General features: G+C 46.4%; 2 protein-coding genes across 2 annotated transcripts in view; one reads left to right on the forward strand and one right to left on the reverse strand.

The window, feature by feature from the left end:
* The window catches only part of CACNA1D (calcium voltage-gated channel subunit alpha1 D), a 368,515-nt gene that overhangs the window by 129,798 nt on the left and 222,962 nt on the right, over positions 1-15,755 (reverse strand). The window contains exons 10-14 of the mRNA XM_069084375.1: positions 6,403-6,490; positions 5,939-5,965; positions 4,039-4,199; positions 2,082-2,307; positions 1,729-1,936 (exon numbers count right to left, since the gene is read on the reverse strand). Coding sequence (XP_068940476.1) covers positions 1,729-1,936; positions 2,082-2,307; positions 4,039-4,199; positions 5,939-5,965; positions 6,403-6,490 — 710 coding nt within the window. The remainder of the gene's footprint in view (positions 1-1,728; positions 1,937-2,081; positions 2,308-4,038; positions 4,200-5,938; positions 5,966-6,402; positions 6,491-15,755) is intronic.
* TKT (transketolase) overlaps positions 1-15,755 on the forward strand; it is a 495,005-nt gene that overhangs the window by 20,783 nt on the left and 458,467 nt on the right. The gene's annotated exons all lie outside the window — the stretch shown is intronic.

Genomic DNA, 15,755 nt, shown 5'->3' on the forward strand with positions numbered 1-15,755 from the left:
CATCGCCCTTCCAATGGCGACAGATTTGAGAATAAGTGTTTTCCAGGCATGTTGCTTTCTATCATTTACTTCAATTGGGCCCATATGACCTGCCTACTCAGGGAGATTAGCTGAGAGCAGGTGCCACATTTCAGGAAGATGATGTTATCCAACTCTGCAGAAGGAATGAACTTTCCAGTCATTTGTTTTACATCCTCAGTGAACGAAATAACGCAATGACTAAAGCAAGTTTAACAACGAAAGCTAAATTTAATGGCAAACATGAGAAGTGCATCACACAGAAATGGAATAAGCTGTACAACAGAGGAATTCCAGGGTATAGATGCATATAGATGCATCGGGCCAGTGATTTATCTACAGAGGGACAATTCTTAAAGGCACAGAACCATGGTCATTGTCTTCTGAAGAGACAAGACGGTCTCGCCGTCCATCGGGTGGCCTCATGCCCCTTTTCTCACCTAGACGGCCACTTGAAAGGACACCCCTGCACCTCCTGACCTAGGAATCTAGCAGACTGCTGTTCTAGCTTCTTACTCAGTCTCCCTGGCTCTGCCACCTGCCCTATCCAATCCATCCTTTCCAGAGCTGAGAACTTGACGTTCCTAAAACATAGGTCTGGCTAGCTCAGGACCCCACTACCTGAAACATCTCCAAGGGCTCCCCTCCTAGCCCTAGAATAAACTCCTCCACAATGTGGCTACCACTTATGTTTCCAGTCTTAGTTCATATTATTCACCTTAACACACTCTCTCATCTAGTTAAATGGGCCTGACAGCTGGGTCCTACCATGACATCCTATCCTCCTTCTCGATGGTTTTCCCTAAGTGGTTTCCCCCCAGTCTCACTGTGGCTGTTGCCAAAGGTTTGATGTCCTGGGCCCTCCTCTTTTCTAATTTATTCTTTCTTGGTCAGTAACCTCATTGGCTCCTGTGGATGCAGCTCTCCTCTCTCTAGGGATGACTCCCCAAATTAGATGACCCATCCTGTTTCTCCCCTAAGCCGCAGTCTTGCAACACCAATTGCCTATTAGACATTTCACACTCAGTCTGCGAAAACCTGAACACATCCTCTTTTCCTCTAAAATCTCACCTTTTCCAAACTTCCCTGTCTTGTAAAAGACACCATCCCTCCCAGCTTCCCGGGTTTAGAACCTCAGAGTTCTCCTAGACTCATTCTCCTTCCCCACACATATCCAATCTGTTACCAGATCTTGCCTTTCTCCCTTCCACAATGTCTCTGATCCCTCCTCTTCACTCACCAGGTTGTCGCCTCGGTCCTGGCCTTCTCAGCACAATATTGCATCGTCCTCCTAAATAAGGTCCCTGACTTAAGTGTATCCATTCTCACCAGTCCAGACTCTGTATTACTGTCCAAGTAATTTTCTTGAATACAGTTCTACCTGACTCCCCTACTGAATCAACTCAAGTAGCTTTCTATTTCCTCTAAGATAAAATGTAAACTCTGTAACATGGGCCCATTGGGTTTTTCCTGCCTCGGCGGCCACTACTGCCCTCTTACTTTCTCCAATCAGTCCAGACTGGTGCACCTTCTCCCCCAGGTCTCTGTGAACACCCGCAACTCTCTTGGCAAACCCTCGTGTGTGTGCAGATGCCACATCCCCTCGGGAGAAGAGAAGCCCCTGCAGGAGCTGCGGCCTCTCCCCTAGCATGGCGACTGTAGCCAGCTGGTCCTCCATCAGTGGTGGGGCCAAGGAGAGAGAAGAGTTACCTGGAACACTGTTAAAAGCGCTTGAGGAAAATTGTCGAAGGTGCTCCTCTTTGTCTGGGTCTCATCAAAGTTAAATTTGCCCCCGAACAGCTGCATCCCAAGCAACGAGAAGATGATGATGAAGAGAAAAAGCAGGAGCAACAGGGAAGCAATGGACTTCATCGAGTTCAACAAAGATGCCACCAAGTTGCTTAGAGACGTCCAATGCCTATGAATGAAAACATGGGTTAAGACCAGCCCATGCATGTACGCGCACATGTATGCACACATGTGCACACAGGTACATGTACACACACATGTACATTCAAAAACCCAGCCCTCTCAGGGAGGGGAGGCAGTACCAACTCTCTTACCTGGTCACTTTGAAAATGCGCAGGAGGCGCACACACCGAAACACAGAGATGCCCAGAGGAGACATGATTTCCAGCTCCACCAGGATGGTCTCAGTGATCCCTCCACACACCACAAAGCAATCAAACCGATTGAAAAGGGAGACAAAATAGGCCTGGAGGCCCAGGCTGTACATCTTGACTAGCATCTCACAGGTGAACATGGCCAGGAGAACCTTGTTGGCAATATCTGGAAAGGCAAACGGTTCAGAAAGCTGGGTACTCTGATCACTGGACACATTTTCAAAATGAGGACTTCCTTCTGTAACCCATCTTTGACCACCAATGGATCCTGCACCCTGGGGGAGAACAGTGGAGCCCCCAGCACTTCTGGGCCCAAGCCTGTCAAGGGAGTGGATACCTCATGTCTCCACGTATCCAAAGGCCAGGGCCTAAATTCAGGGTAAATTTCATCTACTGGCATTCACAATTTCACCTCCTTTTGATCTTACTCGTGATTCTGTTTTTCTCAGTCACATAACACATGTTCTCTGACAACGTTCTCCTCCTCAGCAGGATCCAGGGTTCATATCCTGACTCTGCTATAGACTAGTGATGGGTCTCTGGGCAAGTCACCTCGCCTCTGGGCCTCAGTTCCCCACCTGTAAAGTGAGGAAGTCTGGACTAGAGGACCTCTGAGGGACTCTTCAAAGGTCAATGTCTAAGGATGAGGATGAGGATGAGGATGATGACAATGAATGCTCCACACTGACAAGGAGGTAACCCTGAGCTGTTGGAGGAGAGGCACTGGGAGAAGGAGCTTGGGCTGGAAGACTGTACAAAGTCAGAGGCAGCAGAGGAAGTGCATCTGCTTTCTCAGAGGTGGCACTGCTAAGTTCAGAGAGGATCGTTACCGTGTTTGCCATGGGGAGATGCATTTACTGGCTACCGATGCTCTTCAGAACCCCTAAGTGATGAAGGAGTACAGCCTGCCAGTGGGGCATCTATGCTAATGTAATTAGAGACCCTTTAAAAACTCAAGTCCCTGAAAGGAGCTCTGTGGACTTTCTCTAGCAGCCACCTCAGGTTCACTCCACTGCTGGGCTGCCTGCCCTGCCCTGCCCTCTGCAGCTCCTTCCTCTGATCGGCCGGTTCCTCCCAGAACCCGACATTCAGGGAAGTGTCCATGCCAGCCATCTTTTCACTGTTCACCGGCCTCCAGTCCAGAGTCAGTCTCCAGACTTGCCTGGCTCTGCCTCAGGGCAGGTCCTGCTCTCTCACCACATCGGCACCTTTCAGTTTCTTTATCTGCTGTGCTCCTCCCTCAGTAAACAGCTCCTTGAGGTCAGAGATGGTCTGTCTTTCCGTTTGTATTGGTATTCCTGGTGCTTAGCACAGGGCCTGGCACACAGGAAACCCTTAATAAATGCTAACTGACCCCAAAAGCCCCCAACCCAAGTTATCAATGGCAGCATCAGTGCAGTGCGCCCCTCCTCAGCCTGTTGGAAAGTCACAGTGGAGTAGGTAAGATGGCACCAGTGGGAGTATGATGCCATCCTGAGCAGAGGCAGGATGGCCCCTTGGAGGAGGCTCAAGACTTGGAGTCAGCAGGACTTGGATTCTGATTTGGCTTCTGAGGATGATGAACTACACATAGCAAGTCACTTCTCTCTGAGTCTGTTTCCTGTACTGTAAAATGGGGCCGAAAGGACTCATAGTGTCTCCCTTGTGAGGCTGCTATGAGGCACGAGATGTCTTGAAGCACTCTGAGAACTCTAAATCCTTGTGTCAGTTATTCTTATTAATCACAGATGGTTCATGTACAGTGTTCACATGATACATATGTGGAGATCTCACTGACTAGAGGTGATTTCTTAAACTGTCATATCAGCACTCATTAGAACTGTTAACTCTTAAAGTCCCAGAAAACTAGATCCCAGCTGAGTGTTCTTAGTCATCCAAAATCCATAATAAATATTACCTTGAATCTGGGTCAGCCAGTCAGGCTGGTTATAATGCTCAGAGGAAATCGTCAAGGTGTTGAGGAACACTAGGACAATCACCAGCCAATAGAACGAGACCGATTTCACTGCAGCGCGACATCTTCTTCGACTGAAACGGTTCCAGCGGCGCCAACGTCGACTGAAATATAAAAATGATTTGACTCCCCATGCGGAAGTCCTGTGACGCCCAAGTGTGTACCGAGTGGCAGTGAGCAGAAGCAGGGGGGATGGGCGTGGGGAGGGGACGAATAGCAGAGATCTTAACAGCTCCCACAGGAAGTGATTTTTAAATGACCACCTTGGTTTTCACCATCCTTATGAGCTGTGTTTTAGTGGCCCTAACTGACTTCCTTGGTACAGAATGTTTTACATGAAATTCAAATCCTCAGCATATCATTTCAACATGAAGAGTCTATGTTTATAGGTATATAAAAGGAAAAATAATACTATATATATATATATACACAATATATGCAGAGTCTGCTTAGTACAGCTGTGAGTGTTGGACAATTTCTTTAGACAAAGTATATACTAAATGTTATAAATATGCCTAGGTTTTTGAGCCATTGGACAGAATTTATTGGGCATAAATATTACCCAGAAATCATGACCGAAAAAAAGGATCTTTCAATTCCTTTCTTAAACCTTTGCAGTCCTTTCTGAGCTTGGCAGATCCATCAATTCTAGTGGGACATGAGTCTTGCCACTGAATCATCAGCTGCCCTTTATAAGTAGCGATGCTCAAATATACCTTCATAAGCAGAACTAATATTGAATCATATTTTTATAAAAATAAAGTGAGTCCAACCAAACAGACAAGTAGTGAGTTCCTTCCACCCACTACAGGTTCCTGTTTGTAATTATGGAAAATAGTCTCTTGCTTAGTCAGATTTACTATGAAAAATATCTCCTGCCATAGGGGATCATTTTCCTTATTCACCTTAAACTAGTGCTCTGACATCTACTAACAAACAAAAGCCAAGAATGCTGAGGAGAGGGCACAGCAGAGCCAATACCTCTCCTGCTGATGACAAGATAGGGCTGAGCTGTGAGTGACAGGACAGGGACAGACAGTCACACCACATTAATGGAGTCCTCTGGACTTAGACACATGAGACCCTGTGACAGTGTGGGAGGATGGCGACTATTGCTCTGCCTATCTAAAGGAAAATTTGACATCCCACTGAAAACTGCTCATGGAATTTACAAAGGTAGTAGAAGAGTAGCAGCAAATACTCTGGGGGGTTGGAAAATTTCTACCTAGGAAGGCAAGGCTGCCATAACAAACCTTTGAGCTTCATCATGCACTATCATAGGCTACATAGGAGGAACAGATGAAAATAAGCCACTGAGGCCTCAAGGTCACAGGTTCTCCACTAGATTCTAGTCCAATTCCCTCATGTTATGATGTGAAAGCTGAAGCTGAGAGATATAAGTAACTTGAGTAGGCTGACAAAGGTCATGGATAGCAGAGACAGGATTTGAACTCAGATTTGTGAACTCTAAGTCCAGTGATGTTCCCTTCCCTAAGCCCAAGTGATATCTATGGAGAAGAAAGATGTGGGCCTGTGCTGCTGCTGCTCTCGCCTGCTGTGTGTAGGTGCCCTGCCTCCCTGAGAGGCTCCAAATTGCACAACAGCAGAGGCGACATTTATTCAGAGCTGGGTTCCCTGTGAAGCCGAGTTTGGGTGATGACTAGGGAATGCACTGAATAAAAAGATGGCTGGCTGATTTTTTTAAATTAAGTCACAAACTTTTATAATGACTCAAAACTGATTTCTATTAAAGTGTTGGGGGGGGGGAGTGGGGTGGAAGAGAGGCCTGGAAAGATGAGGATAAAAGAACCAAACAGAAATATGGACAAAGGGAAATACTGACCTGAGCTTGGATTTCGAGATTGCTTGACTGAAAGACACAAAAACCAAAACATACTGTTGAGAAGGTTCATGTGTAACATTTCCTTTGCATCTTAAAAGCAGTTCTTGGAAAGCAAAGGCCAAACTGCCCAGGAGCTTCTGCTCTGTAGGGCTCAGAGTGGACTACTGAGATCCTCCCCCAGCAGCCCCTTCACAGGCCCAGGCAGGAGAAATCCCATTCCTCTGTTCTTTGCACAAGGTCCACCATCCCCAAAGGAGACCATGGCATCAAATACAAGGCTGGGAGTTCCCAAATGATGGGACAGTCCTATGCCCTTCCAGCCTATGCCCAGAGGCTCAGCCTCATCATCCTTCCCACTAGCACCAGCCTGGGGGAACGCTGGTGAAGTCTTCTCAAGTCCTTTCCCAGACTTCAGTCTAGGAAGCAAATGGCCTGTGGGTGAGAAGTGAAATCCATACACTTACCACAGACGGCCACAGCAGCCTTGATTCTCCCCTTCTCCACTGATGTTTTCAGTATTCACAGACTCTGTCTCACTTGTGGGCATACTTGCTGTGGAGAGAGAATGGACATTTCAAAGAAATGGACGGCTACCAGCACAGGCTTAGATGGGCATCCAAAAAGTGCCTCCACTTCAGCCTTCCTCACCCAGGAAATTTCAAAGCAAAACAGCAGCAGTGTCTCAATGGATCTTTCATAGCAAAATGGTTTGTGGTATTTTGAACATTTCCTCTTGTAAGGTTTCTTCTTGCAGTGCCTTCCAGGGCATGGTATAGAGCAAAACCGTCCTTCCAAGTCCAACACTGAAGAGAAATCCCAACAGGCCTAACTACCTGACCTCTACCAATAACGCTCTCTTATCCTGCTTCCTTCTTCAAAGGGCATTCTTTGTTGTTATTAAACAAGCTTTTAGTACACATCCATTGGGTGTGAGGTTCTAGGCTGAGAAAGGTACCACTCCAAGAATCCTTAAAGAATACAAATAATCATCCCCTGGTTGATCTGTACCCTAAGATTTTTACCTCAGAATAGGGTCCATCTCTGCTTCTAAGATCAATACCCAACAGGGCCCAGAAAGCTGATGAAGAATGTGAAAAGGAAGGTTACTAGGGGGAGAGTACCCCATTAGTATTTAAACTAAAGAGATACAGAGCACAAGAGAATTCACTGTGGCTGCCACTTCCACCTGGTCATTGGGAAGAAACTCCTTTGGAGACCTCTACCTACTGTGTCACCTGCAGAATACCGAGGCCACACAAGTGAGAAGAAATGTCCCCAGAAAGAGCTGTGGGTTAAAGGACACATGAAACCAGATTACACACTCTACAAGCTAGAACAGGACTAGGTTTCTGGGCTGAGAAATTTATTCTCATTCATAGATGTCAGCAGATAGGTTTTACCTGCTACTGAAATGAGAGCTCTTCACATGACCTACGCAGAAGCCTTTCTCTCAGGGGCAATGGGACCCTGTTGCTATCAGAATGAGCACTGCATGTAGCCCAGATTACTGCAGAGAAGAAGGCCCCTAACATCAGAGACGACTTCATTTGGCTCCTGGTGCCTAGCAGATGTCTAATAAACTGATGGCTGTGTTGCTAAAGTGTAGATGGTTGGCAATAAATGCTGAGGATGGAGCCTGAGGCAAAGTGCTTAGTGACCAAGGAAACCTCTTTATCTGGTACTGAAGGAAGTCCTGCTAACATAGAACAAAGATGTTCTACAGAGAAAGGCTTTTACTGAACAAAGTGGACATGCACATATCCATAGGCAGCTGGACAGAGAGTGGGACTTCTCGACGCAGACACTGTGACATGAGGTCACATGACCTGAAAGGTCTCTCAGGGGCCTCAGTTTACAACAGCAGACACCTGATTTAGATTCAAGTAAAAAAAATGTCAATGGGAGGAATTTTCAGCTACAAACTTCAGCTGAAAAACTTTTTGACAGTTTTCAATTGTAATTGTTAATTAAGGAAACATTCAAATGACACAAATCACAATTGAGGGGCCTGTTCATTTCCCTAATTCCAAGGCCCAGATGCCGGCATAAGGAAACACTTAGGATTCAGAAACATCTCAGGCAGGTTCTGAGTCAGCCATAATTACTTTCTGTGAAGTTTTAAGAATTTAAGTGAAGCTGATGAACTTTGGACACCCCTATGAAAGGAGGCAATTTCTCAGTATTTCTGATTCACCCAAATAAATGAGGCTCAACACCACAGATCAAACGGGTTAATATCTGTAATGAGTGCTGAGCACAGCACCGAGCACATAGCTGGCACTCCATAAATGCGACCCCTAGTTAGAAAGGAAATGGCCTGATTCTTTCCCCGGGTGAAGGGGAAAAAACCACTATAAGAGATAAACCTAAAACCACCATCCCTTGAGTAAAGACTGTTGAGCTTGAGAGTCACAATTAAAGGACAGTCCTATCCTCGACTGCCCTTGATTCAAGGAGGGGAGAATCCCTTTGGTCTGCCATGCTGACTCTCCCATCAGGCAACCAGCTCCTAACCTCCAGCCTCTTCCTTCCACAACTCACTGATGGGAACCAGGATTCTGCTTCCTACCCCAGGCCCTATCTCTTGTATCTCATCAAAGAGCTTCACCTGCTTCCTTGGAACTTATTCCTTTTTTGTCTCTGTCTCTAAGAAGCATCACGAAAAAGCATGGATTTGAAATCTGAGAATCTCAGTGAGGATTCTGGATGTGAGATTTATCAAGAGCCTGACCTGGGCCTTGCCTTTTCCCTTCTCTGGCTCTGTTTCTTCATGTGTAAAATCAAGGGGTCAGACACAGTGATCTCTATAACCTACAATCCTCTAGAAGAGTGGGAACAATGCATGGATTGGAATCAGGAGACCCAACTGGACAAGCTGGGTCATGTACTTACATGAATGATGTGAGCGAGCTCCATAATATGGGAATAATTAATTATCCTATCTCTGCTTCCCTCCCTCATGTGGTTAATAAAATGAGTTTATTTCTATAATGAGCTTGGTGAAACACAAAGCAATATCTTGGTTCAATTATTGCTATTGTGATGTTAATATTCTAGGCCTTATGAGTCAGACCAGCTACAAAAGGACACTTAACTTATACTTTGTAATGGCCATCAATAACAAAAATGGAGGATCCAGGTGATAAAAATCCTTTGACCACAGGACGGGCCCACAAAGAATGCCTTGGGGCCCCCATTTTTCCTTCTTTATATTTCAGCAGTTCACCTATTTTCTTATTCACCTCTAAGAAAGCACTCAGGGAGCAGAGCCAGAGAAAGGTGCTTTTTTGGTCCATAGAACATTTTTCCCCTTTGTTTCCAAGAGGTAGTTCTCATATCCTGAGATTTCTTTTTTTTTCTTCCTCCTTCCCCCCAACTTTTCTAAACTGACAGTAACTTTACTCCAATGAGCCCCAATTGAGGTACAGGGATAGTACTAGGGACTTGAATTGTGATTGAATTGGTACAGGGAACTCCCATATGAGGAAATTCCCTCTCCCAATGCAGGTCAGCATCTCCTCTGCAGGACGTTATGTGACTTGGCTAGATGCACATAACCGGTAAGCATTAGAAGAAGGACTCACGACTAGGCTTAAAAAATTAGCAAGGCAAATTGGAAAACGTTTTGTATGGATGTCTATGTGACAGAAGGGTTCCAGAAGCAAGCAGATCACCCTTCAGCATCAGAGCAATGAATTCCCATGGATTGACAAGACCCCATTCCCTTTAAGACAAAAGTTTGGCAGGAGAGGATGCTGTGAAGCACGCACTGTGAATGAAGAAATTACTATGGTAACCACTAGAGCTTTCACAAAAACCTAAAGGGAAGGAGTTACATAAGTCACAGATGCTGGCGAGTAAATGGGACTCTGGCAGGCCGCGCCGCACCCTGGCAGACACTGATCTTCCTTCAATGTGACCGTTCCCCAGCACTGGCGATGCTGACTGCCACATCCCTGGGACTGCCCTGTTTGCTGGGTGACCTGCTTTGCCCTCATTTGTTTTCTGAAGAGCTGCTAAACTCTCCCAAGCAAGCAGGCAAAGGGAGGTTTACAGAATCATAAAAATGTTGAATAGAGAAGATGGTCTCTTCCAGGGAAGGAGGCTGGGGGGAGGGGGCACAGAGAGGGAATTCAATCACTTTCCAAGGAAACTGATTTTTGTTTTGTTTCATAATTGCCATCACAATGAACATACGCACCAATCAGCATTTATTAGGCACCTCCCATGTTGAAGAGGCATTGTGTTGAGGCTGGAGATGGCCACAGAAGCAGTCCCTGCTCCCAAGGAGCTTCTACTGCACTGGAAGACACACACACACACACACACACACACACACACACACACACACACACACATACACATGCACACTCACATACACATCACACTCACACCATACACGTGTCACACTCACACACACACACGAGTGAGTGTGACTTGTGTGTGTGTGTGTGTGTGTACAAAGTTTGGATGAAACCAAGTGCCAGGCTCCTTGGTGAGGGAGGGCCTTGAGCCACTCTCCACAGTGCAGAGCTCTGCCCATGCACTCAGAGGACCTGACAGGACAGGTAAACCCTCTGATGCTGAGGTCAAGGAACTCACCTAACTTCCCCAGGTCTCAGTTTCCTCACTGATGAAACAAAGAGTCTGCACTAAATGGCCACTGTGGACCATTCTAGCTTTACTCCTTGGCACGTATCACTGATGTATATGTCCTATTAATAGCTTTCAAAGATGATTTACTTGGGGTACTTGTTCCGTTCAGTGTTGGCATAATTTGATTTGATACTGTGTAAGTTTGGATGTCAAGTATATGGTAGCTGATTTTGCAAAGGACTGCAAAATTCCCTTCTCCATCGCAATGTGAGGGATTTGTTGACTGACTGCCATATGTGGACTGTGGAGAAGCATTCTCTCAGCTCTGAGAAGGACTTCTTACTGCCACATCCCTGGAGCTGGAAGGTGGGCTTGAGGAGGTCCAGGAGTTCTTAAAGAAGCCGCTTTAATTAAATTAATTAATTAAATCTATAAATAAAATTAAATATTTAATATATAAATATAAATAAACAAAAATAAATATGTAAAAATTAAATATATTAATTAACTAATTAAAACTTTAATAGACGGAGTAAGGAAGCAGGTGCAGAGAGGACATATGCAGCCTGCCCGAGACTTCAAAGGGCAACAAGTGGAAGAAAAAACTGAAACGGAAAGACTGCGAGGAGGCTGGCGCACGACAGATAAGAGAGCACCCCTGACCTAAGGGCTCTGCATGGTAGAGGCTCAGGGGAGCCAGAGGGCACGGTCCTCCTCCCTTGTCTGAAGGCCTGACCAGCCAGCGTTCTGACAAAGCCCACCAGGCCCTTTGGTCTCCACAGATGCTTTTTCTTCTATGCCTTTGCTTTGAAAACCTGCTTCCACTATTTCATGGGATGCTTCCCTCTCCCCAGTCTGCACCTGGTGAATGTAGGTTTTCTCAGAGTGTTTATCTTCTGTTCTAGAAAGAAAACCAGCTTCCACTAAGTGTAAAAAGCCACACCAGCCACAGGAAAAAAGACAAGCACTGCAAGCTACTCGGGTCACAGAGAAAAAAAATCTCTTTGCTTTCCATATTTGTTCTTGCTTGTCTATGTCCATGTAATCATTAGAATATAAGCTCCTTGAGGGCAGGACTGTTTCAGAGCCTGCCATAGTGCTTGACAAATAATAAGCACTTAATAAATGTTTACTGATTAATTTCTAAGGTAGTATAGGTAGAAAGAGCAAAGAACTTAGTGTCTGAATATCTTGTGTTCAAGCTATAGCTCCAACACTAATTAGTTGTAGGATCTTTGGCAAATTTTTTCCCTTCCAGCATTTCTAGCAGGTTCATTCTGGGATTATATCTATAAAGTCCTTTCCACCACCATCCAAGAAGGAACATCCACGTGGGGCATCGATCTGAGCAGTGAAGCAAGCCGAGGATGTACATCCCTCCCCATCTCCCAGAGACGAAGGCAGGGCACACAGTCAGCAAGGAGGCCACCACTAGGAAGCACTTAATGGGTCTTTAAGAAATGCTTGCTGATTGATTACTTTTGTTCCTAATTAGACCTCAAATGTGCAAAAAAGTTCTAAGGCCGAGCTCTGCCCCAGCAGTGTGACTGGGAGAGCATGTCCTCCTGTGTAAAACATGAGGATCATACCAGATGATCTTGGAGGTTCTTTGGCCGTAAAGCTGCACCACTCAGAGGCAGCCCCTCGGCTTTATCTTCTCTGCTAACGTAATCCCAGTTGCTGTCCTTTTAGAAACTTGAAGCTGAGTATTTGCACAAGCTTCAAAGTTCATAGCTGGGCTTGCTGACAGTCTGGGGAGAAGCCACCCTGCCTGCCTCCTTAACGCTGCTCCCAGCAGCTGGTTGGTCAAAGGGACAGACAGGAGGGGAAGCATCTCTGCCTGCAGGACACCCCTGGTGCTGAGCTCTTGGCTTCATTGGCCTGTGAGCTTCTTAGATGCTTCAGGGACCTTCAAGGGTCAGTTCAGGAAGCACTTCCTCTCAGACACCTTTCTGAGGTCCTGTTCTCTCCCTTCTGAAATCACCTTAGAAGCAGCTAAATGGCCCAGGACACAGAGCACTGGGGCTGGATTCAGGAAGACCTGAGTTCAAATCTGGCCTCAGATACTTCCTAGTTGTGTGACCCTGGGCAAGTCAGAACTTTTGTCTGCCTCAATATCCTCAATTGTAAAATAGGGATAACATCAACACCTGCCTCCCAGAGTTATTGTAAGGATCAAATGCTTTGCAAATTTAGCAGTGCCATGTAAGTGCTAGCTATCTGGCATGTATATTTATCTGTCCATGTTTTGTGTCCCTCTTAGAACATGAGTTTGGAGAGAGTTTGGGTCTCAGCACTCATATAGCACCTTGCACGTAAGAGGCAAGCTTACCAAACTGAAGGAAATCCATGGTTTCAGCATTTGGGCAAAGAATCAGGAGATGACAGATCATTTCCCTGTACTCTTTTCTGTGCTAAAATTGGTAAATCTCTTAAAAAATGAAAATGGGGAAAGGAGACTGAAGGAAAGTCAGCCCACTTCCCCAGGACTGGAACACTTCAGCTCTAAAAGAAGAAATGTGCTTTGCACTGCTATGGAAAAGGTGCTGCAAAGGCTTCCATGAACAAGATGCCACAGGCCCCTGCTGCTTTAACAGCTGAAGCCCAACACTGCATCCTCGAGGGCAAGGCACTCAGAAGGGAAAACTGGAGAGAAAAGCAAAGTCACAAAGCACCGCAATCACTGACTCAAAACAAGCAGTTCAATCACTGCATGGACGTACATGCACAAGGCAGTACATGCTGCTTCCCCAGGAAGCCCCTTCAGGAAGAAAACTCAGTCAGAGATTCTGGGGGAAGCAGGGAGCAGGAAGGCACTGCAAGGGCAAACACACAGAGTTCGTTGGTTACCGGGGTCTTCAGTGCGGCGGTGGCGGTGGCGGCGACGGCCACAGCAAAGCATCCGTTTCTTTTTCTCATCCTTCAGTAAGTCGGCCACTGTAAGCTCTTTGGGTTAAATGTTGGGAGTTCCATTATCATACAGCAGATGGCAGCAAGACCAATGCAAAAAAAACACCAAGGTAAACGAGGCAGTCGGGAGAGAGCCCGGACCCCCCAGGAGCCCTAACACAGCCCTGAGACCCTTCCAACAACACTGGGGACAGATGGAGGTGACGGTGCAATCTGACCCATCTATTCTCACTGGCTCTCTGAGACTGGTAGGAATAGGACCCATGACTAGAAAGGCATTCACCTTACTGAAAGAACAGAAGAAAATGCAGTCAGAGTAGGACTGGATAGTCAGAGGATGTAGTATTCATTTCACTGTTCAGTAAGTGAACAGTAAAAAGGGACATTCACATTCTACAGTCCTAAACAACAGTGAATGGTGCCTCACTAAGAAGCTGCCCTAACCAAAGTGGTGCTACAGCCAGTATGTCATGCCCTCCAGCCTACCCATGGAAACAGCCCCAAAGTCAGTTTCAAGGATTTGGTCCTTCCTCTGCCACTTACTAGTGACAGGAAAAGAAGAAGTTAGGCGAGCCATCTCCCCCTTCCTGGGCTCAGTTTACTTATCTGTGAAATAGGGAAGCTGGGGGAAGCTAGGTGGCAGAGTGAATAGCGCATCAGACTAGAGTCAGCCAAGTCTGGCCTCAGACTCACTAGCTCTGTGACTCTGGCCAAGTTGCTTAACCTCTGTTTGCCTCAGTTTCCTCATCTATAAAATGAACTGGTGAAGAAAATGGTGAACCCTCCAGTATCTCTGCCAAGGAAACCCCAAATGGGGCCACCAGAAGTTAGACACAAATGAGCAGCAACAGCAAAATAAGGAGGTGGCACAGGCTGGCTTCTAAGCAACCTTTAAACTCTATGGCTGCTTCAAGGGGGAGAAACTGGACAGATGCTGTCTTTGAGGCAAAGGAGCACATCTCCAAGTGATGTAAAATCTCAAGTCAGTCTAGCAGCATGCACAAAGGGCGAGCTCAGGTCAACTGGCAGTAAGGAGAATATGTAGAAGAGGAGGGATCAGACAACCAAAAAGTGAGAAAGGAAACACCTTAAAACCCAACCTCCTTCATGCCCACCCATTACTCCTAGCTAGGGGCAGGAGGAGGCAGACTGAAGAGCAAACTATGTTGAAAGCAGAAAAATGGTCATGAAAAAAAGATCACTTGTGCCTAGGCCACTGAGGTCATTTGGGTATCTGGCAGGGTTCAGAAAGTCAGGAAACTCTCTCCTATTTTAACCTGCCCAAAAGCCTGGTTATTGCTCGAACCCCCATCCAAATCACTGCATTAGCCTGACTTGGATTCAATGATAATTGGAAGGCTTTTTCTCAGTTTTCTCCCTTCCTGATAGCTCAACAGCATTCTACGCGCCTGATCGTTCTCTCCTGGCCCCTCCTGGCCCCCGTTCTCTCCTGGCCCCTCCTGGCCCCTCCTTTCTGGGTTCTCACAACGCTGCTCTCTGGGTCTTTCTCCCACCATCTGACCAGTCTGGTCCTCTTCAGTGTCTTTTTCACTCATCATCTGGGCCACACCCCAATGGTACCAGAGATTTTGTCTTACACTCTTTTCTCTTTTTAATCTCTGATCTTTTCCTTGGGGACCTGATCAATTCCCATGAGTTTAATGATCATCTCTACGCAGATGACACTGACATCTATATATCCTCCTTCCCCAGGCCCCAGTGATAGCAGGTGAAAAAGGCCAAAAGTGGACAGTGTAGAGCGGAACCAGCTCACCAAAAGTCCAGAGGGAGAAGGGAGGAGAGCGCTGCTAGTGCTATGGTGATGGACTAGGGAAAGACTGAGGTGGGGAGAGGCTGGAAGTCCTGAGATGGATCAAGAAAACAGGGTTTGGGCTTTTAAGGCAGACAAAGAGGCAGAATGACACCAAACTGTGAGCAGAGGATTTCAGTCTTCACGAAAACGGAAGTGGTGACTGAAAGATCAGAGGGATGACTGTGTATGGCTAAGATGGGGCAGAGGACCATGGCATGGGAAATGAGCAAACTGAGAAATGGGGAGGCTAAGTTTTTGGGGGAGTTCAACTCTTTATGTTTAAATGCCCTCAAATGAGGACAGGAGTGGAGTTAGAGAAAAAGACTGCGCCAGGCACTGAACCCATTGATGTGGACGAGAGGTTCTTGAGTGACGAGGCCTGGGAGAGAGCCAGGGGTGGGGGTTGGAACTGGGAGCAAGGAGTACTCAACTCACCTACCTCAGCAGTGAGTCAGGAGAATGAATTAAAATGTAGCTAGTCTAGAAAGGGAGGTCAGG

The sequence above is a fragment of the Petaurus breviceps genome, unplaced genomic scaffold (genome assembly GCF_028583685.1).
Source record: "Petaurus breviceps papuanus isolate PSGF00001 unplaced genomic scaffold, PetGlider_PUasm1.0 174, whole genome shotgun sequence".
Classification (NCBI taxonomy): domain Eukaryota; kingdom Metazoa; phylum Chordata; class Mammalia; order Diprotodontia; family Petauridae; genus Petaurus; species Petaurus breviceps.